General features: G+C 44.9%; 1 protein-coding gene across 2 annotated transcripts in view; it reads right to left on the bottom strand.

Moving 5' to 3' along the window:
* LOC139555212 (alpha-catulin-like) overlaps positions 1 to 24,427 on the bottom strand; it is a 113,504-nt gene extending 89,077 nt beyond the window's left edge. For both annotated transcript variants that reach the window (XM_071368822.1, XM_071368824.1), the window contains exon 1: positions 24,037 to 24,427. In XM_071368822.1, coding sequence (XP_071224923.1) covers positions 24,037 to 24,132 — 96 coding nt within the window. In that variant the 5' untranslated portion in view covers positions 24,133 to 24,427. The remainder of the gene's footprint in view (positions 1 to 24,036) is intronic.
* Positions 24,428 to 26,157: the final 1,730 nt, after the last annotated feature.

Below are 26,157 nucleotides of genomic sequence, written 5' to 3'. Positions count from 1 at the left end.
GGTGTTTGTGTGAGAGAGAGTTTGTGAGTGTGTGTTTGTATATGTGCTCGTGTGAATGTGTGGCAATGAGTCACAATCAAGTACATTGACCATTTCAGAGGCATATTTCCTTTAAAGGCCGAAGAGGAAAAACACATTTTTTTTGTATACATTGTCCACTCTCTAAAATAGTGGTAGGCAATTAGTGCCTTCCCATCTTTGCTACCTGTCCCAAGTAATGATGATAGTGAGACATTAGCATACCTCCCTACCTACTGGTTACCCTGCTTCCATTGTTGAGGAGACAGCAGAAACCTTTTACAGAAACACATTATGTGTCCGAAATGGCACCGTGTTTGCTATTTAGTGCACTACTTTCAACCAGAGCCTATTGGGGTCTGGTCAAATCTAGTGCACTTAATAGGGAATCAGGGGCCATTTGGGACACGGTCACCAGCATTTCCTCTCCCAATATTAAAGCTTTGGAGTATGCGAGCAGAAGAAAACCTAGTGGTCTGATAGACAACCAGTTCGTCACCAACACCCTAGTGGTCTGACAGTTAGACAACCAGTCCGTCACCAACACCCTAGTGATCTGACAGTTAGACAACCAGTCAGTCACCAACACCCTAGTGGTCTGACAGTTAGACAACCAGTCCGTCACCAACACCCTAGTGATCTGACAGTTAGACAACCAGTCCCTCACCAACACCCTAGTGATCTGACAGACAACCAGTCAGTCACCAACAACCTAGTGATCTGACAGACAGACAACCAGTCCGTCACCAACACCCTAGTGATCTGACAGTTAGACAACCAGTCCGTCACCAAAACCCTAGTGATCTGACAGACAACCAGTCAATCACCAACAACCTAGTGGTCTGACAGTTAGACAACCAGTCAGTCACCAACACCCTAGTGATCTGACAGTTAGACAACCAGTCAGTCACCAACACCCTAGTGGTCTGACAGATAACCAGTCCCTCACCAACACCCTAGTGGTCTGACAGTTAGACAACCAGTCAGTCACCAACACCCTAGTGGTCTGACAGATAACCAGTCCCTCACCAACACCCTAGTGGTCTGACAGATAACCAGTCCGTCACCAACACCCTAGTGATCTGACAGACAACCAGTCCGTCACCAACACCCTAGTGATCTGACAGACAACCAGTCAATCACCAACAACCTAGTGGTCTGACAGTTAGACAACCAGTCCGTCACCAACAACCTAGTGGTCTGACAGTTAGACAACCAGTCAGTCACCAACACCCTAGTGGTCTGACAGATAACCAGTCCCTCACCAACACCCTAGTGGTCTGACAGTTAGACAACCAGTCAGTCACGAACACCCTAGTGGTCTGACAGATAACCAGTCCCTCACCAACACCCTAGTGGCCTGACAGACAACCAGTCAGTCACCAACACCCTAGTGATCTGACAGTTAGACAACCAGTCCGTCACCAACACCCTAGTGGTCTGACAGACAACCAGTCCCTCACCAACACCCTAGTGGTCTGACAGTCACCAACACCCTAGTGGTCTGACAGTCACCAACACCCTAGTGATCTGACAGTTAGACAACCAGTCCGTCACCAACACCCTAGTGATCTGACAGTCAGACAACCAGTCCCTCACCAACACCCTAGTGGTCTGACAGTTAGACAACCAGTCCGTCACCAACACCCTAGTGATCTGACAGTTAGACAACCAGTCCGTCACCAACACCCTAGTGATCTGACATTTAGACAACCAGTCCGTCACCAACACCCTAGTGGTCTGACAGACAACCAGTCCCTCACCAACACCCTAGTGGTCTGACAGACAACCAGTCAGTCACCAACACCCTAGTGATCTGACAGACAACCAGTCAGTCACCAACAACCTAGTGATCTGACAGACAGACAACCAGTCAGTCACCAACACCCTAGTGATCTGACAGTTAGACAACCAGTCCCTCACCAACACCCTAGTGATCTGACAGTTAGACAACCAGTCCGTCACCAACACCCTAGTGGTCTGACAGTTAGACAACCAGTCCGTCACCAACACCCTAGTGGTCTGACAGTTAGACAACCAGTCCGTCACCAACACCCTAGTGGTCTGACAGTTAGACAACCAGTCCCTCACCAACACCCTAGTGATCTGACAGTTAGACAACCAGTCCGTCACCAACACCCTAGTGATCTGACAGACAACCAGTCCCTCACCAACACCCTAGTGGTCTGACAGTTAGACAACCAGTCAGTCACCAACACCCTAGTGGTCTGACAGACAACCAGTCCCTCACCAACACCCTAGTGGTCTGACAGTTAGACAACCAGTCCGTCACCAACACCCTAGTGGTCTGACAGTTAGATAACCAGTCCGTCACCAACACCCTAGTGGTCTGACAGTTAGACAACCAGTCCGTCACCAACACCCTAGTGGTCTGACAGTTAGACAACCAGTCTGTCACCAACACCCTAGTGGTCTGACAGACAACCAGTCAGTCACCAACAACCTAGTGGTCTGACAGTTAGACAACCAGTCCCTCACCAACACCCTAGTGGTCTGACAGTTAGACAACCAGTCCCTCACCAACACCCTAGTGGTCTAAGAGTTAGACAACCAGTCCGTCACCAACACCCTAGTGATCTGACAGTTAGACAACCAGTCCCTCACCAACACCCTAGTGGTCTGACAGTTAGACAACCAGTCCCTCACCAACACCCTAGTGGTCTGACAGTTAGACAACCAGTCCGTCACCAACACCCTAGTGGTCTGACAGTTAGACAACCAGTCCGTCACCAACACCCTAGTGGTCTGACAGTTAGACAACCAGTCCCTCACCAACACCCTAGTGGTCTGACAGTTAGACAACCAGTCAGTCACCAACACCCTAATGGTCTGACAGACAACCAGTCCGTCACCAACACCCTAGTGGTCTAGAGCCTTGGAGTCACAATCACACTTGTCTTTTCTTACTAGCTCTGACTTTACTGATAGCTGCTGTATTGATGAAAAATGTACTTACTATGACTGTGATGTGTGGTTGTCCCAGATAGTTATCAAATCAAATCAAATTTTATTAGTCACATACACATGGTTAGCAGATGTTAATGCGAGTGTAGCGAAATGCTTGTGCTTCTAGTTCCGACAATGCAGTAATAACAACAAGTAATCTAACCTAACAATTCCACAACTACTACCTTATACACACAAGTGTAAAGGGATAAAGAATATGTACATAAAGATATATGAATGAGTGATGGTACAGAACGGCATAGGCAAGATGCAGTAGATGGTATAGAGTACGGTATATACATATGAGATGAGTACTGTAGGGTATGTAAACATAAAGTGGCATAGTTTAAAGTGGCTAGTGGTACATGTATTACATAAAGATGGCAAGATGCAGTAGATGATATAGAGTACAGTATATACATATACATATGAGATGGGTAATGTAGGGTATGTAAACATTATATTAAGTGGCATTGTTTAAAGTGGCTAGTGGTACATTTTTACATAATTTCCATCAATTCCCATTTTTAAAGTGGCTGGAGTTGAGTCAGTATGTTGGCAGCGGCCGCTAAATGTTAGTGGTGGCTGTTTAACAGTCTGATGGCCTTGAGATAGAAGCTGTTTTTCAGTCTCTCGGTCCCTGCTTTGATGCACCTGTACTGACCTCGCCTTCTGGATGATAGCGGGGTGAACAGGCAGTGGCTTGGGTGGTTGTTGTCCTTGATGATCTTTATGGCCTTCCTGTGACATCGGGTGGTGTAGGTGTCCTGGAGGGCAGGTAGTTTGCCCCCGGTGATGCGTTCTGCAGACCTCACTACCCTCTGGAGAGCCTTACGGTTGTGGGCGGAGCAGTTGCCGTACCAGGCGGTGATACAGCCCGACAGGATGCTCTCGATTGTGCATCTGTAGAAGTTTGTGAGTGCTTTTGGTGACAAGCCGAATTTCTTCAGCCTCCTGAGGTTGAAGAGGCGCTGCTGCGCCTTCTTCACAACGCTGTCTGTGTGGGTGGACCAATTCAGTTTGTCCGTGATGTGTACACCGAGGAACTTAAAACTTTCCACCTTCTCCACTACTGACCCGTCGATGTGGATAGGGGGGTGCTCCCTCTGCTGTTTCCTGAAGTCCACAATCATCTCCTTTGTTTTGTTGACGTTGAGTGTGAGGTTATTTTCCTGACACCACACTCCGAGGGCCCTCACCTCCTCCCTGTAGGCCGTCTCGTCGTTGTTGGTAATCAAGCCTACCACTGTAGTGTCATCCGCAAACTTGATGATTGAGTTGGAGGCGTGCATGGCCACGCAGTCGTGGGTGAACAGGGAGTACAGGAGAGGGCTCAGAACGCACCCTTGTGGGGCCCCAGTGTTGAGGATCAGCGGGGTGGAGATGTTGTTACCTACCCTCACCACCTGGGGGCGGCCCGTCAGGAAGTCCAGGACCCAGTTGCACAGGGCGGGGTCGAGACCCAGGGTCTCGAGCTTGATGACGAGTTTGGAGGGTACTATGGTGTTAAATGCTGAGCTGTAATCGATGAACAGCATTCTCACATAGGTATTCCTCTTGTCCAGATGGGTTAGGGCAGTGTGCAGTGTGGTTGCGATTGCGTCGTCTGTGGACCTATTGTGTCGGTAAGCAAATTGGAGTGGGTCTATGGTGTCCGGTAGGGTGGAGGTGATGTGGTCCTTGACTAGTCTCTCAAAGCACTTCATGATGACGGAAGTGAGTGCTACGGGGCGGTAGTCGTTTAGCTCAGTTACCTTAGCTTTCTTGGGAACAGGAACAATGGTGGCCCTCTTGAAGCATGTGGGAACAGCAGACTGGGATAAGGATTGATTGAATATGTCCGTAAACACACCAACCAGCTGGTCTGCGCATGCTCTGAGGACGCGGCTGGGAATGCCGTCTGGGCCTGCAGCCTTGCGAGGGTTAACACGTTTAAATGTTTTACTCACCTCGGCTGCAGTGAAGGAGAGCCCGCAGGTTTTGGTAGCGGGCCGTGTCAGTGGCACTGTATTGTCCTCAAAGCGGGCAAAAAAGTTATTTAGCCTGTCTGGGAGCAAGACATCCTGGTCCGCGACGGGGCTGGTTTTCTTTTTGTAATCCGTGATAGACTGTAGACCCTGCCACATACCTCTTGTGTCTGAGCTGTTGAATTGCGACTCTATTTTGTCTCTGTACTGGGACTTAGCCTGTTTGATTGCCTTGCGGAGAGAATAGCTACACTGTTTGTATTCGGTCATGTTTCCGGTCACCTTGCCCTGGTTAAAAGCAGTGGTTCGCGCTTTCAGTTTCACGCGAATGCTGCCGTCAATCCACGGTTTCTGGTTTGGGAATGTTTTAATCGTTGCTGTGGGTACGACATCGTCAATGCACTTCCTAATGAACTCGCTCACCGAATCAGCATATTCGTCCATGTTGTTGTTGGACGCAATGCGGAACATATTCCAATCCGCGTGATCGAAGCAGTCTTGAAGCGTGGAATCAGATTGGTCGGACCAGCGTTGAACAGACCTGAGCGCGGGAGCTTGTTGTTTTAGTTTCTGTTTGTAGGCTGGAATCAACAAAATGGAGTCGTGGTCAGCTTTTCCGAAAGGAGGGCGGGGGAGGGCCTTATATGCGTCGCGGAAGTTAGTATAACAATGATCCAGGGTTTTACCAGCCCTGGTAGCACAATCGATATGCTGATAGAATTTAGGGAGTTTTGTTTTTAGATTAGCCTTGTTAAAATCCCCAGCTACGATGAATGCAGCCTCAGGGTGTGTGGTTTCCAGTTTACAAAGAGTCAGATAAAGTTCGTTCAGGGCCATCGATGTGTCTGCTTGGGGGGGAATATATACGGCTGTGATTATGATCGAAGAGAATTCCCTTGGTAGATAATGCGGTCGACATTTGATTGTGAGGAGTTCTAGATCAGGTGAACAGAATGACTTGAGTTCCTGTGTGTTGTTATGATGATCACACCACGTCTCGTTAATCATAAGGCATACCCCCCCGCCCCTCTTCTTACCAGAAAGATGTTTGTTTCTGTCGGCGCGATGCGTGAAGAAACCAGCTGGCTGCACCGACTCCGTTAGCGTCTCTTGAGTTAGCCATGTTTCCGTGAAGCAGAGCACGTTGCAATCCCTGATGTCTCTCTGGAATGTTACCCGTGCTCGGATTTCATCAACCTTATTGTCAAGAGACTGGACATTGGCGAGTAGTATGCTAGGGAGTGGAGCGCGATGTGCCCGTCTCCGAAGCCTGACCAAGAGACCGCTACGTTTGCCCCTTTTACGGCGTCGCATAGGGTCCCCGGCTGGGATCAGATCCATTGTATTGGGTGGAAGGCAAAACACTGGATCCGTTTCGGGAAAGTCATATTCCTGGTTATAACGATGGTGAGTTGACGTTAATCGTATATTCAGTAGTTCCTCCCGACTGTATGTAATGAAACCTAAGATTACCTGGGGTACCGATGTAAGAAATAACACATAAAAAAACAAAATACTGCATATTTTCCATTGCATTCATCTTAAGATAACTAAGTAACTCGCAATAGGAGTGTTTACTAAATGACTTTTTTTTCTTTTTTTTTTAAATGTCCCAAGTCAGTAGAACACAATAAAAAACACAGACGTTGACAGAGAATACATTATATCAAAGATAGACAAGAAGAGCTCCATCCCACACACTTGTACACCGTATGTATATACTGTAACACACGGCCTCTGTCTTCTACTTCAGACAGGGCCAGTATTTCATAAGACCAGGGCTCTCCAACCCTGTTCCTGGAGAGCTACCGTCCTGTAGGTTCACTCCAACCCTGTTCCTGGAGAGCTACCGTCCTGTAGGTTGTCACTCCAACCCTGTTCCTGGAGAGCTACTGTCCTGTAGGTTCACTCCAACCCTGTTCCTGGAGAGCTACCGTCCTGTAGGTTCACTCCAACCCTGTTCCTGGAGAGCTACCGTCCTGTAGGTTGTCACTCCAACCCTGTTCCTGGAGAGCTACCGTCCTGTAGGTTGTCACTCCAACCCTGTTCCTGGAGAGCTACCGTCCTGTAGGTTCACTCCAACCCTGTTCCTGGAGAGCTACCGTCCTGTAGGTTCACTCCAACCCTGTTCCTGGAGAGCTACCGTCCTGTAGGTTGTCACTCCAACCCTGTTCCTGGAGAGCTACTGTCCTGTAGGTTCACTCCAACCCTGTTCCTGGAGAGCTACCGTCCTGTAGGTTCACTCCAACCCTGTTCCTGGAGAGCTACCGTCCTGTAGGTTGTCACTCCAACCCTGTTCCTGGAGAGCTACCGTCCTGTAGGTTGTCACTCCAACCCTGTTCCTGGAGAGCTACCGTCCTGTAGGTTCACTCCAACCCTGTTCCTGGAGAGCTACCGTCCTGTAGGTTGTCACTCCAACCCTGTTCCTGGAGAGCTACCGTCCTGTAGGTTCACTCCAACCCTGTTCCTGGAGAGCTACCGTCCTGTAGGTTGTCACTCCAACCCTGTTCCTGGAGAGCTACCGTCCTGTAGGTCAACTCCAACCCTGTTCCTGGAGAGCTACCGTTCTGTAGGTTGTCACTCCAACCCTGTTCCTGGAGAGCTACCGTCCTGTAGGTCAACTCCAACCCTGTTCCTGGAGAGCTACCATCCTATAGGTTGTCACTCCAACCCTGTTTGTGGAGGGCTACCGTCCTATAGGTCTTCGCTACAACCCTGTTCCTGGAGAGCTACCGTCCTGTAGGTTGTCACTCCAACCCTGTTCCTGGAGAGCTATTGTCCTGTAGGTTGTCTCTCTGGCTCGTTCTTTCCCACCCAGATGGCCTATTATTTTAGAGGGAGATGGCAGTTGTTTAACCTGGCTAGGAAACCCAACCTGGAGAGTCAAACAGTGCAGCCAAACAGCAGGACACATTACATCTAGGTGTAAGGTCTCAATGTAGCCTCTGTTGGCATTATGGAGAGGAGGAATTCGGCAGTTTGGGGCAGTCTAAGTGTGTCAAATGTCTGCTGAAATATATCTAAAATGAATGCAGCATTCATTTCAGATACACTTTCAGATAATTCACAGAGCATTTTCAATGTTCCTGGGGCACATGTTCAAGCCAAGGCCATGTTCAAGCCAAGGCCTACCTCTGATTGAATAACTACATTATTCAAAAGGACATGGTCTCTTGTTGGAGATGAGGGGAAATAAGATAGTTCTTGGCTAAATATTTTCCCTCAGAGTTGAAAAATTTAAATGTGTCTAAATGTGTCTAAATCTATGCAGCTGGTGAGATCATGCATCCCAGAAAACTGTCCTGGATTTACATAGGGTGTAACAAGAGGCCCGGGCTAACTCTTTATTGACTAGCCTGAGCCCAAACTCGGATTATTCCCTTCCTTGATTACCTTTGAAGAGGAAACAAGATACATGAAAGACTCCCTCCCCTGCCTGATGAGGCTTTACTGTACCTCTCCATTTATCCCAGAGAGAAGGATTCTTTGGTGGCAAACGAGCGGAGCAGACGATTGATGAAACCAACCTGCCCTCCCTCTCGGCTGAGATCACACACACACACACACACACACTAGGCCCATCGCTGAGAGTGTAAATCAATCCAGTTGAGGTAAATCTACCTAGGAACCATTATCATCACACAGGGTTTTGTTGGGACCCTAATGTGAGAGGAGAGGAAAGCAATCACTGTAATTAGCAGCTCTGCGTCTTGTCATCATCATTATCTTAGAGTCATCTGACTGCTGCCTCACAATAATGGCTCGGATAAGAAACTGCCTGTTTAAACTCCTGTTGTGTTTTGGCCCCAGAAATGTTCCTCTAGGAATATTGCTCGAGCTGTTACTGAGGCTCACTGTAACGGCTGACAGAATTGAACAAGGGGCCATATGTATCAAGGGTTTCAAAGTAGGAGTGCTGATGTAGGATCAGTTTTGTCTTTTAGATCACAATGAGATTACATGGACAGGGGAACCTGATCCTAGATCAGCACTCTGGGACACTTGATACATTAGTCCCCAGAAGAAGAGCTAGGTCACAGTGACCAGATGTAGTGGATGTGAGTTAGCTAACTTCGCCTGGGACCAATACATGTCTTTGCTTTACATCACCACACTGGAGCATTAGCAAGACAGGAACCCAGCCCTGGTATGAGGAACCATCCTGTTCAGGAGAAAAACCTCCATAAAGGATTTACTAGCCTAGATGTTCTGCATCCAAAAAAGACAAATCAGTTGGTTACGAATGCTAAACCACACTGGGATCCTAAAGGGGTCTTATCCTCTGGTGATATCACCCCTTCCCCTAATGTTGTTTTCACACATAGCTATGTCTAATGCCTTGGTAATTACAACCCTTACAGGAGGATAATCCAAAATCAGGCACAGAAATTCCTTCAGTCTTCATTACCAGTAATTACAAATAATACAGAGCTGGGGAACAGTGTGTGAAAGTGGCTTAACTCGCTGTGTGACAGCTTCACAGCTTCCCACAGTGCTAACAGGGGCTAATGACCACGGCCCTCAGTCGAGGTATTCGACCTAACGCTGCACGGCTACAGTCAAAACCTACATTCATTCAGATAGTAATCTAATAAAAGGGTCTGTGTGACTGCTGAATGGAAGGCAAAGTAAAGGGGAAAACACTATTTTCGGTCAGAGAGAGAGACACCATTGAGGTGAAATCAAATAAAAGCTCAAGTGCCACATGAAAGAGTTAGTCTCGACTTTCACCGGGGGTAGGCATGACAGCCAACTGATTTACGCTCGTGAGGGAGTGAGCTGTGGCAGGGCTTTCGCCTGAGTCACAATCACTCAAATTCAAACTAATAGATGGAAGATAATGTCAGGTGTGATAAAAAGTCAACATGTTCTATCGTGAGGGCAAGAAAAAGCCCTCGCGTTTTTTCCCCCGAGACTGCGGTGTTGTCAGTGACATTTGAAAATATATATATAGCTTCTTTTTTTTTCTTTAAATACAAATGTAAATGATTGCCTCAATAAATCACTTTAAAAAGGGATATCATGCCAAACATAAAAAGCAGAAGCTTGGGGCTAGTTGAATGATTGATTGATAAAGTTCGAGCCCATGGGGGTATATTTACATTTGACATTTCAGGCATAAGAGCGAATCTGCAGGACAGAGTTGAGCTGGACTGGGCTAAGCGGGATCTGCCTTCCCATAGGATCTCTAAGAGATCAGAGGCGGCACAACGGATTGCTCGGGTTGGGGTGTAGGGTTTGCAGTATCTCATGCAGACCGGAGAGGCCTGTGTGTATCCAGGTCTAGCACTATGTGACTCTGCCCTTTGACCTCACTGGAGACACCCCTCCTGTCACCGCACACACACACTCACCACAAGCACATACACACTTTTGGTGGAGGGTGGAATGCTGGCCCCTTGCCCTTTGTCTGGACAAAGGAACGTGTCCTTTCACATACACACACCTGTTTTGACTACATGACAAACAACCATGTTCTTTAGTTTTTAAAGTACACATATTTCCTTCAAGCCAATCTGTAACCCAAGCCTGTCACTAAATCTACTATATGTACAGAAACCAAAACCAACCACATATTTATGAAGTCGGGCTGCAGTCCCATATCCTGTGTATTTTATTCAAACCAGTCTACACTCCAAGACATTGTTACAGTTAAACTTCTCTATCTACCACAGTATATCACTCACACTACGCTACATATGAAGCGATTTCAATAAGGGACGTGATCTTTCCTCTTGGAACCAGACCGTTTATATATAGTGAGTGACCAGAGGTAGGGCTAACGGTAACTTATTAATAGGAGACTTTCACACAGCGATGGAACTTCCTTATTGTCACTCTCAATGACCACCCCGTCCCCCCACCCAGAAGCACATAGTCTATCTCCCTGTCTGTCCCCTCCCCCAAGACGCTGATGCCCTGCTGAGATTGTTGGGTTTCTTCCTGTCTTTTCCCCCCATTTTGCTGTAAAAAAAAAAGTGAGTCCAAGAAGGTTGATAATGTTATCTCGTCATACGCTCCAACCACCCTGGATACGCTATCCATTTTGATGGAGTAGTTCCCTTAAAAACATTCTAGAGCAAGAGAGACTTGGATCCCCTATAACGCACAGTCCATTCCCAAGGCTAATGTTTTAGCGGCTAGCCTCCATTAGCGTTAGCCTCATCTCTGCTTATCTGGCTGACGGATAGGCACTGAGGGCTAGGCTAATCCATGTGGTCCAGACCAGGGACATGATTGATGGAACTAATTACCCTGAGAAGCTGCTCTTTGAACCCAACTCTGCAGGAAGGAAGCATTGACGCCAGGTTCTAGAATCTACACACTGGGACAATCAAAGGAGGATTCACATTGGTGGGTCTTCTCTTCTTTGGACTGCTGGCTTTAACGTGAGCTCTGTTTGCACTGGTTTTTACCTTTGAGGTTGGTCGCTTTTTGAAAATAAATGTTTTTGGTGTTATCTAAAATTAAAGTGAGAAAAATTATCTTAAAAGCGACAGAGTGTAGCCAAAACTCAAACAAATATGCCCGGCTCATCAATCTCATTACTGTCATACGACAATCATTTCCAATGAAAACTCATTAGCATTGAACGTTGATCTTTTGTATGGCGAGGACCTTCTCATCTATCAAAATGACAGATCTGTCCCTTTCCTATTCAAATTAGGTCTGTGTAAAGTAAACCCTTTTCTGACTGGCCACATGACAACCACATTGCACAAAGGTTGAAGTTTATTGGGATAAGTCTTGTCCTTGAGGCAGAACAAAGCGATTTCCGCTAGATGGGCCAGCTGCAAAGTCAATTGTCCATATTGTAAAAATGTATGTATGGTTAGGCATTAGGGTTAGCAGTGTAGTTAGGGTTAAGGTTTGGTTTAAAATCTGATATTATGACTTTGTGGCTGTGCCAGCTAGCTGCCTCCAGAACAAGATTCATGACGAGTGGCGCAGTGGTCTAAGGCACTGCATCTCAGTGCTAGAGGCGTCACTACAGACCCTGGTTCGATTCCAAGCTGTATCACAACCGAACATGGTGATTGGGAGTCTCATAGGGCGGCGCACAATTGGCCCAGCGTCGTCCAGGTTAGGGGAGGGCTTGGTCATTGTAAATAAGAATTTGTTCTTAACAGACTTGTCTAGTTAAATAAATAAAAAATTAAACCTGCATATTACACACACACAAACACACACACACACACAATACCCCCAGCGCCTCATTGGTTCGATGTAGACTACTCAATCCCAGTGAGAGAGGTGTTGAATGTGGCCGGTTTCATCCCAAATGGCACCCTATATAGTGTACTACTTTGGACCAGGGCCCATGTCTCTGGGGGAAAAAATTGTGCACCCCTATAGGTAATAGGGTGCCAATTGGGACTTCTTTACAGACTGTTCCAGGCTAGCTCTGTTCTTTAAAGTGCAGAAATGGGTGGGTATTATCACGTCTCAGTTTATACCTTTGACTCACAGAGAGTAGAAGTAGGAGCTGGGTCATTGTGGAGACGACAGGTTGGTTTTACCTCAGTTACCTGTAGCCTGGGGGCTTTCAATAGCCTGTATAATTAATGAACCTGTGAGTCTGGGACACTGGGTTCTCAGGAGAGAGAGAGCGAGTGAGAGAGAACTAAAACACCCTAACAAAGAGTTCTGACGTCACACGGGTATCAAGTGACACTCACCAGCACCCTGCAAATCACAGGAACAGCTGCCAACTCCACCGGCCTGGATGGAGACGGTCTCTTGACCCATCCATACCTATGGTGCCATTAAGCCTGACAAGCAACCCCCGCAGCAGGTCCCTCACCTGGTTCAGCCAGGGGTGATTTCCTACCTTGGGTGGGGTGGCAGAGGGCTGTGAACACCTGCCAGAGGAAATCATATCTCGAAAACTTTGGGGCGGAAACTCAACACAGCAAACCTTGAATGTACCTGTAACACACATGGGGGCATAAAACTTAGGAGGCCACAACTTTTTTTGCACTTTTGTGTTGCATTTCCAATATCAGGCATAGCTCCAGTGTTTGGCCAAAATGTTTTGCGGTTAGTGTTTCCACCTATTAGGCCTGGCCCCCAAAAATGCCAAATGTTCCTGTCCTGTCTGTCCTGCTTCTTAAAGGTCATGACTATCCTGCTTCTTAAAGGTCATGACTATCCTGCTTCTTAAAGGTCATGACTGTCCTGCTTCTTAAAGGTCATGACTATCCTGCTTCTTAAAGGTCATGACTATCCTGCTTCTTAAAGGTCATGACTGTCCTGCTTCTTAAAGGTCATGACTATCCTGCTTCTTAAAGGTCATGACTATCCTGCTTCTTAAAGGTCATGACTGTCCTGCTTCTTAAAGGTCATGACTGTCCTGCTTCTTAAAGGTCATGACTATCCTGCTTCTTAAAGGTCATGACTGTCCTGCTTCTTAAAGGTCATGACTATCCTGCTTCTTAAAGGTCATGACTATCCTGCTTCTTAAAGGTCATGACTATCCTGCTTCTTAAAGGTCATGACTATCCTGCTTCTTAAAGGTCATGACTATCCTGCATCTTAAAGGTCATGACTATCCTTCTTCTTAAAGGTCATGACTATCCTGCTTCTTAAAGGTCATGACTGTCCTGCTTCTTAAAGGTCATGACTGTCCTGCTTCTTAAAGGTCATGAATATCCTGCTTCTTAAAGGTCATGACTATCCTGCTTCTTAAAGGTCATGACTATCCTGCTTCTTAAAGGTCATGACTGTCTTGCTTCTTAAAGGGCCTGGCTTTGTTCTGTTGTGACAACTTTCAGGTCTTTAAAATAACTCATTATCAAATGGGGGGGGGGGGCTTCAAAGCTGCTCACATGGAGGCAATTAACACATAGAACTAATAGTCTGATGTGATTGACACTCTGTGGCCCAGTCAGCTAAGACGGAGATGAATGAGCCCATTATAGAAGAGTAATATGAGACTGATACATGCTGTCCATCGCTGGCTGTTTGTTTGCTGTTGTCCAGGCAGCAGAACTGATAGTTTATTCCTCTCTACACTTCACAGGCTGGCAAAGTGTGTGTGTTTGTGTAATTACTGTAAGCGGTGGGTATTTGTCACAAGCCCTTTACATTCCATACTGGGAGCAACTGCTGCATAGCACTGACTATCTGCATGTCTGACTCCAACCCAACCACCAAACAACAGTGTGGTAGGCCAACACAAATGAAGAATCAGCTTGCATGGAGTGAACCGTCTTATCATGAGAGACAGAGAGAGAGAGACAGAGAGAGAACTGCAACACACTCAATACTGTAGTTAACCAAAGCCCAGAAAGCAGAAGCAACACCAGTGACAGACAGTGGATGTTTTGTACTCTCTTTCCAAATAAAAGGGCTCCTCTTTCTTCCCTATGCTGGGTCTAAAGCTGGGGGTGGTCAGTTACAGTGAGACAGGGGGATCAACCCAAAACAACACCACCACCAGTGATAGAGATCACTTCCTGCCCCCAGCACGCTGACAGATATCATGTCATGGCATAAACACGGCCTGCTGGCAGCGGGCCAAAACCTGATCCTGGTGAAGGAAGCCAGAGCAGAGCAGCCCTGGTCAGACCTGGGAGGGACAGGGGACCTCCCCTTAAGTCAGACCCCGAAAAGCATCTTGAGACTCAAGAGTAGGAGTGCTGATCAGGTTCTCCCTGTCCATATGATTGTATAAATGATGATCTAAAAAGGGAAAACTGATCCTAGTTCAGCACTCCTACCCAGGCCGGGGTCTCCTCTCCCAGGCCGGGGTCTCCTCCCCCAGGCCGAGGTCTCCTCCCCCAGGCTGGTCTGAGGCAGCAGGCAGGCAGTTAGCTCCACTACAGATAATAAGTCTGGCTATCAGCCACCAGTCACTGGCCGACAGATAACCACCAGTGAGGGTGAGAGACACTCCACTTACCTCCCCATTATCTCAGGTGAGAGATCCCTTCTGGCTAATGACTAAAACCAATAAAATGGCACCCCACACACAGCATGGATGGGCTGCCCTCCACAACACCATTCCTGGAGAGGCACTGGACTCTCATCATGCAGTATATTATTACATCTTATTACTTATTTTACCTTTATTTAACTAGGCAAGTCAGTTAAGAACAAATTCTTATTTACAATCACGGCCAAACCCGGAAGACGCTGGGCCAATTGTGCGCCGCCCTACGGGACTCCCAATCACAGCCAGATGTGATACGGCCTGGAATCGAACCAGTGACGCATCTTGCACACAGATGCAGTGCCCACTCGGGAGCCCAAGAAGTCAACTGATGAACATCTGGGAGTGGTAATGACTCCCTTAATAGCCGGAGAGGGAAGAGAGGGAAGAGTGATGGAGGGAGGGGACTGTGGTTATAGCAACTGGGTGGGAGGGGAGGAAACTGCAGAGAAAAGCTTTCTCTGGCTTCGGCCTCACACAGAAGCCTATTATGAGAGAACCAACCAACAGACGAAGGCCTGAACTCACATAGCCAGCCTGAAGTCAACTGTGAAATAATTGATCAGATATTGTATTAACCACCCTCGTTTCACTAAAGCTAAACAAACGTCATGATGAGGGAATGCAACCGCTTACCATACACAAGCGCGCACGACCACACACACACACTCCACACAAACACACCTTTGTCTCTGAGGAGGTGTATCGTATGGTAATCCTTTGTGGTTTTCCTTAAAGCCATGGAGTCAGTCATCTTTATTACAGTCATAGCTAGAAGAAGCAAATCTGTTAAGTTCTCTATAGGTTGATGCCTCTGATGTCTGTCTACTGCATCACCTGGGTGTCAGTCCACTGCTGGGATGGGGACATTAACCAGCATATCAGTTATGCTAGTAAACAGAGCATATTCATCTGGATTCTAGGTTAGTACATTACTGCACAGGGTGGTTAATGCCACCATAAAATTGTCCATTTTCACATGAAACATTACGGGATAGATGGTCTGGACTGGAGCACTCGGATACCAGAGATGAATTAGATGAAAAGATGGAGAATTTTTCAGAACAGGTTTTTCGTGACAATGCAGCTCTGTAGCATTTTAGCTCTTTATTCTGAGATGTTAGACGAGTTATTTGACAAAGTAGATAAAAAAAAGTGGCAAGTAGCCTAGTGGTTAAGCGTTGGGCTAGTTACCGAAAGGTCGCTGGTTCAAATAACCAATACTGCAAAGTGAAAAATCTGTCAATGAGCACACATTTCACTGCACCTATCCGGTGTATGTAATAATAAAACATTTAAATGTATATTAAAAAAATACTGAAATCACTGAAGCCTGCCACTGAGGTTTTGTTTAGGTAATACATCTTAAATGTTATTCCAGATCGTAAATAAACTAAAGAAAAGCTACATTTCTTCTCAAACATTTTGGCCCTATTTTGTATTTATTATGGATCTCCATTAGTTCCTGCCAAGGCAGCAGCTACTCTTCCTGGGGTTTATTATGGATCTCCATTAGTTCCTGACAAGGCAGCAGCTACTCTTCCTGGGGTCCAGCAACATTAAGGCAGTTATATACAATAGAAAAATATTACATGACATTACATTTCATTGTAAATAAGTATTTGTTATTAACTGCCTTGCCTAGTTAAATAAAATGTTAAATAAAAAAGATGTAAAAAATAACACTTTTCACAACACATTAAGTGTGTGCCCTCAGGCCACTAATCTACTATCACATATGTACAGTAGAAAATCCATATGTACGTGTGTGTAAAGTGTGTGTGTTAGTGATGTGCGGGTTGATGCAAGGCGGACAGGTTTAGGATCATTAAATATTGCGTGGCTGAAGGGCGGGTGGGATAAAGTGAAACACCTCAAAAAATGTATAATTATTGTGCAATTTATATAGGCTACAATGAGGGTTTTTTCTTCTGCTATTACTGCATAAACCTGAACATTAGGACTTAACTGCAGGCAAATAGCCTACAGTCCTCATCAGGGAGGGTAATTAGAAAATATGTGGGTTTTTGCTAACGGAATTACAAAGCACAAAGCAATATTTCTTGAACTTATAGAACTCCAAAATTAAATATAAGTACTGATATTAGTTGGCAGGGGTCATTACATCAACATTAGTGTTTGATGTATTTCTGACTTAAGACTTTTTCTGGGTAGATGTTTTCTAAAGACCCCTTTTCCATCTGTTTATCCAGAAATGACAACGCCTTTACTTATGCATCATTTTTAAGATGGAACATAGTTGAAAAATGTATCTATGCCTTCATTTCCCACAAATATAGACTCTTAGCTTTCATCTGACACCCAATTTCATATGCTCCTATGAACTTCCCATGTCAGTGCTAATGGGTCCTTTTCCATAAAATAACCCAAGGCTTTGGGTGTCACAGGCGTTTAAAATGTTCCCAGATGAGATCAAAGACTCAGGTGTAATTTATCATTTAGTGTCATTTTTTCCCTTTCTTCCCACAAGACCCATACCACCACCACCACCCATACATCCAGTTAACAAAGACCACCATGTTATGTCTATACTGTATCACAGGAACTTTTGTTAAACCAAAACGCACACCTCAATTATATAGCCAAAGACCAGAACTATTATTTGACTAATCATGGCTTCAAAACAGTAATCAGATGTGAAAAGGAAGCGGAAAAGCTATTTAAAAAATAGGGATTTAAAAAATCCCTAATTACCCACCAGCCTACTGTGTGGACCACATCACAGGTAAGGCTCTACAAAGGGCTGGTTGAGACTCATTCACTTCGCATTCCCTGTGCCGTGTGTATGATGACGGGTGAATTCTGCCCCACTATCAGAAATAGGCTATTCATCACCGTGCATTCAATATGCCATTGGAACTTCAAAACAAAGACAAAATGCACCATTGCATAGATATGAGAGAGAACTGTTGAAAGACAAATAAAAGGTTTTCTTAGTTTTGACCAGGTCCCGAGAGGGGCCACAGGGACGGAGGATGCAGACAGACAGGCAGGTTGTTGTAGCCGTGTGTGTGCATGCATGATGCAGGACCATAGAGATACAACATTGTAGCCATAGAGATACAATACAGCAGTGTTCTATATTACTTTGTTCTGAGAATGTATAAAAGTGTTCTATTTCATTCTGTGGTTATAGTCGTGTGCGGTCGTGAGTAGCCCCATGAGTACGTCTCCCTCCCAGCTACTAACAAGCCCTCTGATCACATGCTGGTGGGAGTGGAGCTGATAACAGAACAGAGGCTGTGAGAAGTTCAACGTCACAACCTACAGACAGCGTGGAACGAGCCCCATAATAACCTTCCCAGGACATTTCAGTGATACTGGCCTTTCATTTCCTCACAGATAATCATCCCCCCTCCTCCCTCCTCACAACCCCACTCCCAAAGGAGAGACAATGCAGCGTAGCTGGACCTCCCCATCTACTTCTGGCCTCCACACAACAGAAGCCTCTCACTGCAGGGAAACAAGTGTATCAACTACACTCACTGGCAGCCTAGCGGCATGATTATCCCCGATGGCATCATCATCATCAACAACAAGTAAACATGGATCCATATGGAAAAAACATTTAACAGAGAATTTCTGTGTTGCAAATGGTTGCTATGGGGATTGTTACACGGGATTTTTTTGTGCAAACAAGAGATTGTTGTGCAAACATTTTGTCCTTGACGCTTTGTTACATCTAAAAACAGCAAGATTGTGAATGTCATTATAGCGCGATCACACACGATCATCCATCCTCACAACCGGAGAGAACTTGAAACAAACATGATTATGTTCAGTGGCTGTGCAATGTGCATTAACAACAGTAACTCTGCTAGTTTTTGAAATTAGTTGGTATGAAAAAGTTCAGCTTGAGAAGTCCTTGAATCTTATAGCATTCCTTGAGAAAGGCAGAACCATTGATTGACTGGTCATTTTATCAATAAACTACAAGGTCCGGAGCCTGCTGGTTCTGTTATACTTGATAATTAATTACACACGCCTGGTGTCCCAGGTCTAAATCAGTCCCTGATTAGAAGGGAACAACGAAGAAAATGCAGTAGAACTGGCTTCGAGGTCCAGAGTTGAATGAGGGAACTAAAGCATGTACATTGCGATTTCTTAGGCATGCAAAACCTGCTTCTTCACTTCAGGTGCATGGAATCAACCAGTGCTAAATGAATACATTGGAATGACAGATTGGTCCGATATCATGCCGCTCTCCTCTTTAGACAAGGAGTATCCACATGGATGACTCGTGGCCTTATCTTTCAAAATGAGCCAGTGCCAATGGATGGAGGACCTAGGCTTTGACACCCCTTTCAGGGGGAAGGGCCCTGGCCAGAGACCCTTCACCACTGTATTGTCTGGGGCTCTGTAAAGGCGTCCGCATGCCTCCCAGCCAAAACAATTAGTGCATATATTATGACAACATTTTGTGACGTTTTTGTTCATTTTGGTCTTTGGCATGTTTTTTTTGGGGTTGTTCATGAACACTACATTTTTTAGAGGCAAGCCGAGTCTACGCCCCTTCATCAGTGATTGGTCAACAAAAGGGATTCTTCAATGAAGTGTTTGTTTTCATTCAACAAGAGATTTCATGCAAAATTTTCACTTGAGAAATGTTGCACCAAACATCTTAGATGTAAAATTGCGTGACCAAGACCTCTTCTGCAAAAACATCAAAATGAATTTCAGATTTCTTGAGTTAGATTAATTCAGATTTTTTTGAGGAAGTGTATACTCATACCATATTTACAATGTGCAGTGATACTAGAGTGATGAAGGTAGATATGTATAGGGGTAACGTGACTAGGCATCAGGATATGATAAACAGAGTAGCAGCAGTGTATGTGAATTTGTGTGCATGTGTGTAGTCAGTATAAATGTGTGTGCATGTTGTGTATGTGTTGGAGTGTGAGTGGGCGTGAGTGACTCGGTACCAGTACCCCCTGTATATAGCCTCATTATTGTTATTGTCTAACTTTTCTTTATTTAGTAAATATTTTCTTAACTGCATTTTTGGTAAAGGGATTGTAAATAAGCACTTCACAGTAAGATCTACACCTGTTGTATTTGCCACGTGACAAATAAAATTTGATTTGAGTCTTGAGTGTGCATAGAGAGCAAAAATAAAACAAGGGTCAACTCAGATAGTCCGTGTAGCCATTCTTTTAGCTATTTAGCAGTCTTATGGCTTGGGGATAGAAGCCGTTTAGGAGCCTGTTGGTGTCAGACTTGGTGCACCGTTACTGCTTGCCATGCGGAAGCAGAGAGAAGGGTCTATGGCTTGAGTGTCTGGAGTCTAACGATTTCCCAGGCCTTCCCTGCCATCCAGAGGTCCTGGATGGCAGGGAGCTCGGCCCCAGCGATGGCCTGGGCTGTCCGCACTACCCTCTGTACCCTCGCCATACGATTGCGGGTGTTTCTGTTGCCATACCAAGCAGTGATGAAGCCAGTCAAGATGCTCTCAATGGTGTGGCTGTAGAACTTTGAGGATTTGAGGGCCCATGCCAAACTTTTTAAACTTCCTGAGGGGGAAGATGCGCCTTCTTCACGACTGTGCACATGTGTACTATTTTAATTCCTTAGTGATTTGGACTCCGAGGAACTTGAAGCTCTTGACCTGCTCCACTGCAACTCTGTCGATGTGGATGGGAGTGCGCATGCCCCTCGTTTCCTGTTGTCCACGATCAGCTCCTTGGTCTTACTGACGTTGAGGGAGAGGGTGTTGTCCCAGCACCACACTGCCAGGTCACTGACCTCCTACGTCAGCTGTCTCATCATTGCCGGTGATCAGGCCTACCACCATCATGTCGTTAGCAAACTTCATGGTGTTGGAGACGTGCGTGGCCACGCAGTTGTGGGTAAACAAGGAGCACAGGAGGGAACTAAGCACACACCCCTGTGGGGCCCTCGTGGTGAGGGTCAGTGTGGTGGAGGTGTTGTTACCTTCCCACTACCTAGGGTTGGCCTGTCAGGAAGTCCAGGATCCAGTTTCAGAGGGAGATGTTCAGTCCCGGTGTCCTAAACTTGGTGACGAGCTTGGAGGGGACAATGGTGTTGAATGCTGAGCTGTAATCAATGAACAGCATTCTCACATAGGTATTCCTCTTATCTAGGTGGGTGAGTATCTACAGTTGAAGTCAGAAGTTTACATACACCTTAGCCAAATACAATTAAACAAAGTTTTTCACAATTCCTGACATTTAATCCTAGTAAAAATGTCCTATCTTAGGTCAGTTAGGATCACCACTTTATTTTAATGTGAAATATCAGAATAATAGTACAGATAATTATTTATTTCAACTGTTATTTCTGTTTATTTATTTCAACTGTTATTATTTATTTCAACTGTTATTTCACATTCCCAGTGGGTCAGAAGTTTACGTACACTCAATTAGTATTTGGTAGCATTGCCTTTAAATTGTTTAACTTGGGTCAAACATTTCGGGTAGCCTTCCACAAGCTTCCCACAACAAGTTGGGTGAATTTTGGCCCATTCCTCCTGACAGAGCTGGTGTAACTGAGTCAGGTTTGTAGGCCTCCTTGCTCAAACTTTGGAAGTATGCTTGGGGTCATTGTCCATTTGGAAGACCCATTTGCGACCAAGCTTTAACTTCCTGACTGATGTCTTGAGATGTTGCTTCAATATATCCACATAATTTTCCTACCTCATCATGCCATCTATCAACATGATGCTGCCACCCCTGTACTTCATGGTTGGGATGGTGTTATTCGGCTTGCAAGCCTCCCCCTTTTTCCTCCAAACATAACGATGGTCATTGTGGCCAAACAGTTCTATTTTTGTTTCATCAGAGGACATTTCTCCAAAAAGTACGATCTTTGTCCCCATGTGCAGTTGCAAACCGTAGTCTAGCTTTTTTATGGCGGTTTTGGAGCAGTGGTTTCTTCCTTGATGAGTGGTCTTTCAGGTTATGTCGATATAAGACTCGCTTTACTGTGGATATAGATACTTTTGTACCCGTTTCCTCCAGCATCTTCACAAGGTCCTTTGCTGTTGTTCTGGGATTGATTTGCACTTTTCGCACCAAAGTACGTTCTAGGAGACAGAACGCGTCTCCTTCCTGAGTGGTATGACGGCTGCGTGGTCCCATGGTGTTTATACTTGCATACTATTTTTTGTACAGATGAACATGGTACCTTCAGGCGTTTGGAATTGGTCCCAAGGATGAACCAGACTTGTAAAGGTCTACAATTCTTTTCTGAGGTCTTGGCTGATTTCTTTTGATTTTCCCATGATGTCAAGCAAAGAGGCACTGAGTTTGAAGGTAGGCCTTGAAATACATCCGAAGCTACACCTCAAATTGACTCAATTGATGTCAATTAGCCTATCAACAGCTTCTAAAGCAATGACAATTTTCTGGAATTTTCCAAGCTGTTTAAAGGCACAGTCAACTTAGTGTATGTAAACTTCTGACCCACTGGAATTGTGATACAGTAAATTATAAGTGAAATAATCTGTCTGTAAACAATTGTTGGAAAAATTACTTGTGTCATGCACAAAGTAGATGTCCTAACCGACTTGCCAAAACTATAGTTTGTTATCAAGAAATGTGTGTAGTGGTTGAAAAACGAGTTTTAATGACTCCAACCTAAGTGTATGTAAACTTCTGACTTCAACTGTAGGTGTGTGTGGACTGTGTGGAGTGCAATTGAGATTGTGTCGTCTATGGATCTGTTGAGGCGGTATCTATCCTCTCCCTCTCTCATTCCCCCCCATTGCAAGCTGACCATGTGACTAGCTAGAATTGGAAATCAGCCCAGAGGTCACATCAGGGAATAATAGGCTAGTTTTACATTGAAACAAGCTATTTCAGAGAAAATCTGATTATGTTGTTGATCTGATCTGGACAAATCCTATTCTTCAAATGGGGATAATATTACTCTCTTTGTGCAATCTGAGAAATGTAGGCATAATTTGCTTATAGCTTTCTCTAGAGAACTACAATAGCCTAATAGAACCGGCTGAGCAGTCCTAGACTATATGCTTTTAACCTGCAGAAGAGCAGGTGCTTTTTGTTTACCTGATGAACACTGAATTATCTGAGACTTCGGGAATGGTAGGTATGGCAAAAATTAGAGATGTTGATTGAAAACCAAAACATGTGTCAAATTAGCCTAATAGTAATTAGTGGGTGGGGTCAACACTGTTCTGGAAGTCAGCTCGCTGGGACAAACTATTGCCATGATATTCAGAGAAACTTTCTGTACAATCCTACATGTTCATAGGCTCTTAGCATTGTTCCAATAGGTGGAGAATTTTTTTTTAGTTCAGAGAATAATTGTAACTTTTTAGATGTTTGGGTCAGTCCTCCTGTGCACTAATTAGAAAAGTTAGGATATGCAGGGAGAAATGTTCACAGACCATTTGATAAACTACATCTAACGGCAACGAAGGCTAGCTACACTGTAATCAAATGTAGGCCTAACTTACTTAAATGAAACCGTTAAAAACAATATTCAGGGCAAATGATACATTGTTTCCTCTTTTTGGTAGGCTACCTTTTGAAACTTCCTTGTGTCCACACATTCTTTCCGTAGTTGGTCCCATGCAACGAAATCAGTTTTGAAACTTTTGACAGCTAAGGACTGAAATTAGACACATTTTAACTGTTTAACTGCAACACTTTACGACTTGAGTTTAATATTTTGCTATAATCAGATTTCAAACCATTTCAACAACACGAATGCAGTTATCAATTTAGGCTAATTCAACCGGCTCTATCAAACTTCCATGTCTGAATAGGCTGGTTTTAAAACCGACAACTGGAGAGCAATGCAATCTCTCCTTCAATCGACAATTGCGTAGCCTGGTAAATGAAACATAACAATTCGTCCTTTTATAGTATTCACAACAAAGTTTGAAGTAGCTCAATATTTTGCTATAATCAGATTTCAAACCATTTCAACAACACGAATGCAGTTATCAATTTAGGCTAATTCAACCGGCTCTATCAAACTTCCATGTCTGAATAGGCTGGTTTTAAAACCGACAACTGGAGAGCAATGCAATCTCTCCTTCAATCGACAATTGCGTAGCCTGGTAAATGAAACATAACAATTCGTCCTTTTATAGTATTCACAACAAAGTTTGAAGTAGCTCGTTCTCGCGCAAAAACTCACCTGCGAGACCAATGGGACAAGTGTTTGTTCCACAGACCGAGTTTTGATTTCCAGTCCGGAATCAAAGTTCCCACTGCCGCAAGGAGATGAAGCCATTCCCGCAGACCTCTTTATTACACGATTCACTATTGAGTTACCGCTACCTGGCGTAACGTTTCAATAAATGTGGGCAATGTCTAAATCTTTGGGATTTCTTCCTCTAGTTACACGATCGACTGACTGCCCCTCTAAAGAACCATGCCGTTGTAATCCACTCGTGTTCGACTGTGCTGCGTTCCGTGAGTCCGCTAATGTCCTTGTAGTTAGGCTACTCAACTACGGCAGACAGAAAGGGGACTGCAGCAACTAGAGAGAGTGGGTTTGCTATCCAGGACTATAGCGGTATGGATAGGAACTGACTGACACATGAGAGAGCACACTGAGGACGTGGGGCAGTTTTACCCTCTAATTTACATAAATAATATTTTCCTCATAGCCTATAGCCTACCCTAACAGTGTTTCGTTATGGCATAATAATGACCCTTGACTTATGAAGTTATTGAAATGGATAACAAAAGCCACTATGTGATTATATATTCCATGACTCTTGGACAGCATGGAAAGTATTTCTACACTGAACAAAAATATAAACACTACATGCAAAAATTTCTCTGATTTTACTGAGTTACAGATTATATAGGAAATCAGTCAATTTAAATAAATAAATAACTGAGGCCCTAATCTATAGATTTCACATGACTGGGAATACAGATATGCATCTGTTGGTCATAGGTACCTAAAACAAAAGGTAGAGGCATGGATCAGAAAACCAGTCAGTATCTGGTGTGACCACCATTTACCTCATGCAGCATTACACATCTCCTTCACATAGAGTTGATCAGGCTGTTGATTGTGGCCAGTGGAATGTTGTCCCACTCCTCTTCAATGGCTGTGCGATGTTGCTGTATATTGGCGGGAACTGGAACACGTGGTTGTGCACGTTGATCCAGAGCATCCCAAACATGCTCAATGGGTTTACGTTTCTGGTGAGTGTGCAGGCCATGGGAAAAACTGGGTCATTTTCAACTTCCAGGAATTGTGTACAGTTCCTTGCGACATCGGGCAGTGCATTATCATGCTGAAACATCAGGTGATGGCAGCGGATGAATGGCACGACCATGGGCCTCAGGATCTCGTCATGGAATCTCTGTGCATTCAAATGCAATTGTGCTTGTTGTCTGAAACTTATGCTTGCCCATACCATAACCCCACCTCCACCAAGGGGCACTCTGTTCACAACATTGACATCAGCGAACCACTCCCACACGATGCCATACACAGTGCGCTCTTTGGTTCTACCCACCAGTGTCGTCAGTAGACCTGAGCTTCCAGGGCTTCAGCCCCGGAAGTTTTTTTTACAACTCACTTTAATATGAGTTTCCGTAACCACACATCACATGCGCTATGCAGTATTTAAAAAAAATGTGTTTATTTTTGGCTTGCCTCAATACATTTTTTGTGTGTGCACGAACAGCCCCAAAAACTTTACAGAAGACCAAAACAAACAATGACGTCACAAAATGTTGTCATAATATATGCGCAAACTGTTCTAAACCTTTTAGGGAAGCATGCGGACGCCTTAAGCCAGAGGTTTGTGCAGGGTTGGTGGTAGCTAACTAGCTAGTCTCCCTCAGCATAAGGGTTGGTGGTAGCTAACTAGCTAGTCTCCCTCAGCATAAGGGTTGGTGGTAGCTAACTAGCTACTCTCCCTCAGCATAAGGGTTGGTGGTAGATAACTAGCTAGTCTCCCTCAGCATAAGGGTTGGTGGTAGCTAACTAGCTAGTCTCCCTCAGCATAAGGGTTGGTGGTAGATAACTAGCTAGCCTCCCTCAGCATAAGGGTTGGTGGTAGCTAACTAGCTAGCCTCCCTCAGCATAAAGGTTGGCTAATGCTAATAAGCTAGAGTTAGCGCTCAGCACCCTAAAGCTATTGGGGTGTCAATTATTTAATTAACAGTATATTTAGTGAATGGGAAAGCTAAAGATGCTGATATACAGTAAGTCATGAAATTAAGAAAAGTGTTTATTTCCAGCGAGTGTATTTTATAGGTTTTGTTTCTTTAGTTGGGGTGGCAAGTAGCC

The sequence above is a fragment of the Salvelinus alpinus genome, chromosome 26 (genome assembly GCF_045679555.1).
Source record: "Salvelinus alpinus chromosome 26, SLU_Salpinus.1, whole genome shotgun sequence".
NCBI lineage: Eukaryota > Metazoa > Chordata > Actinopteri > Salmoniformes > Salmonidae > Salvelinus > Salvelinus alpinus.
The sequence above is the reverse complement of the archived record's forward strand: the minus strand, read 5'-3'. Positions and strand labels throughout refer to the sequence as shown.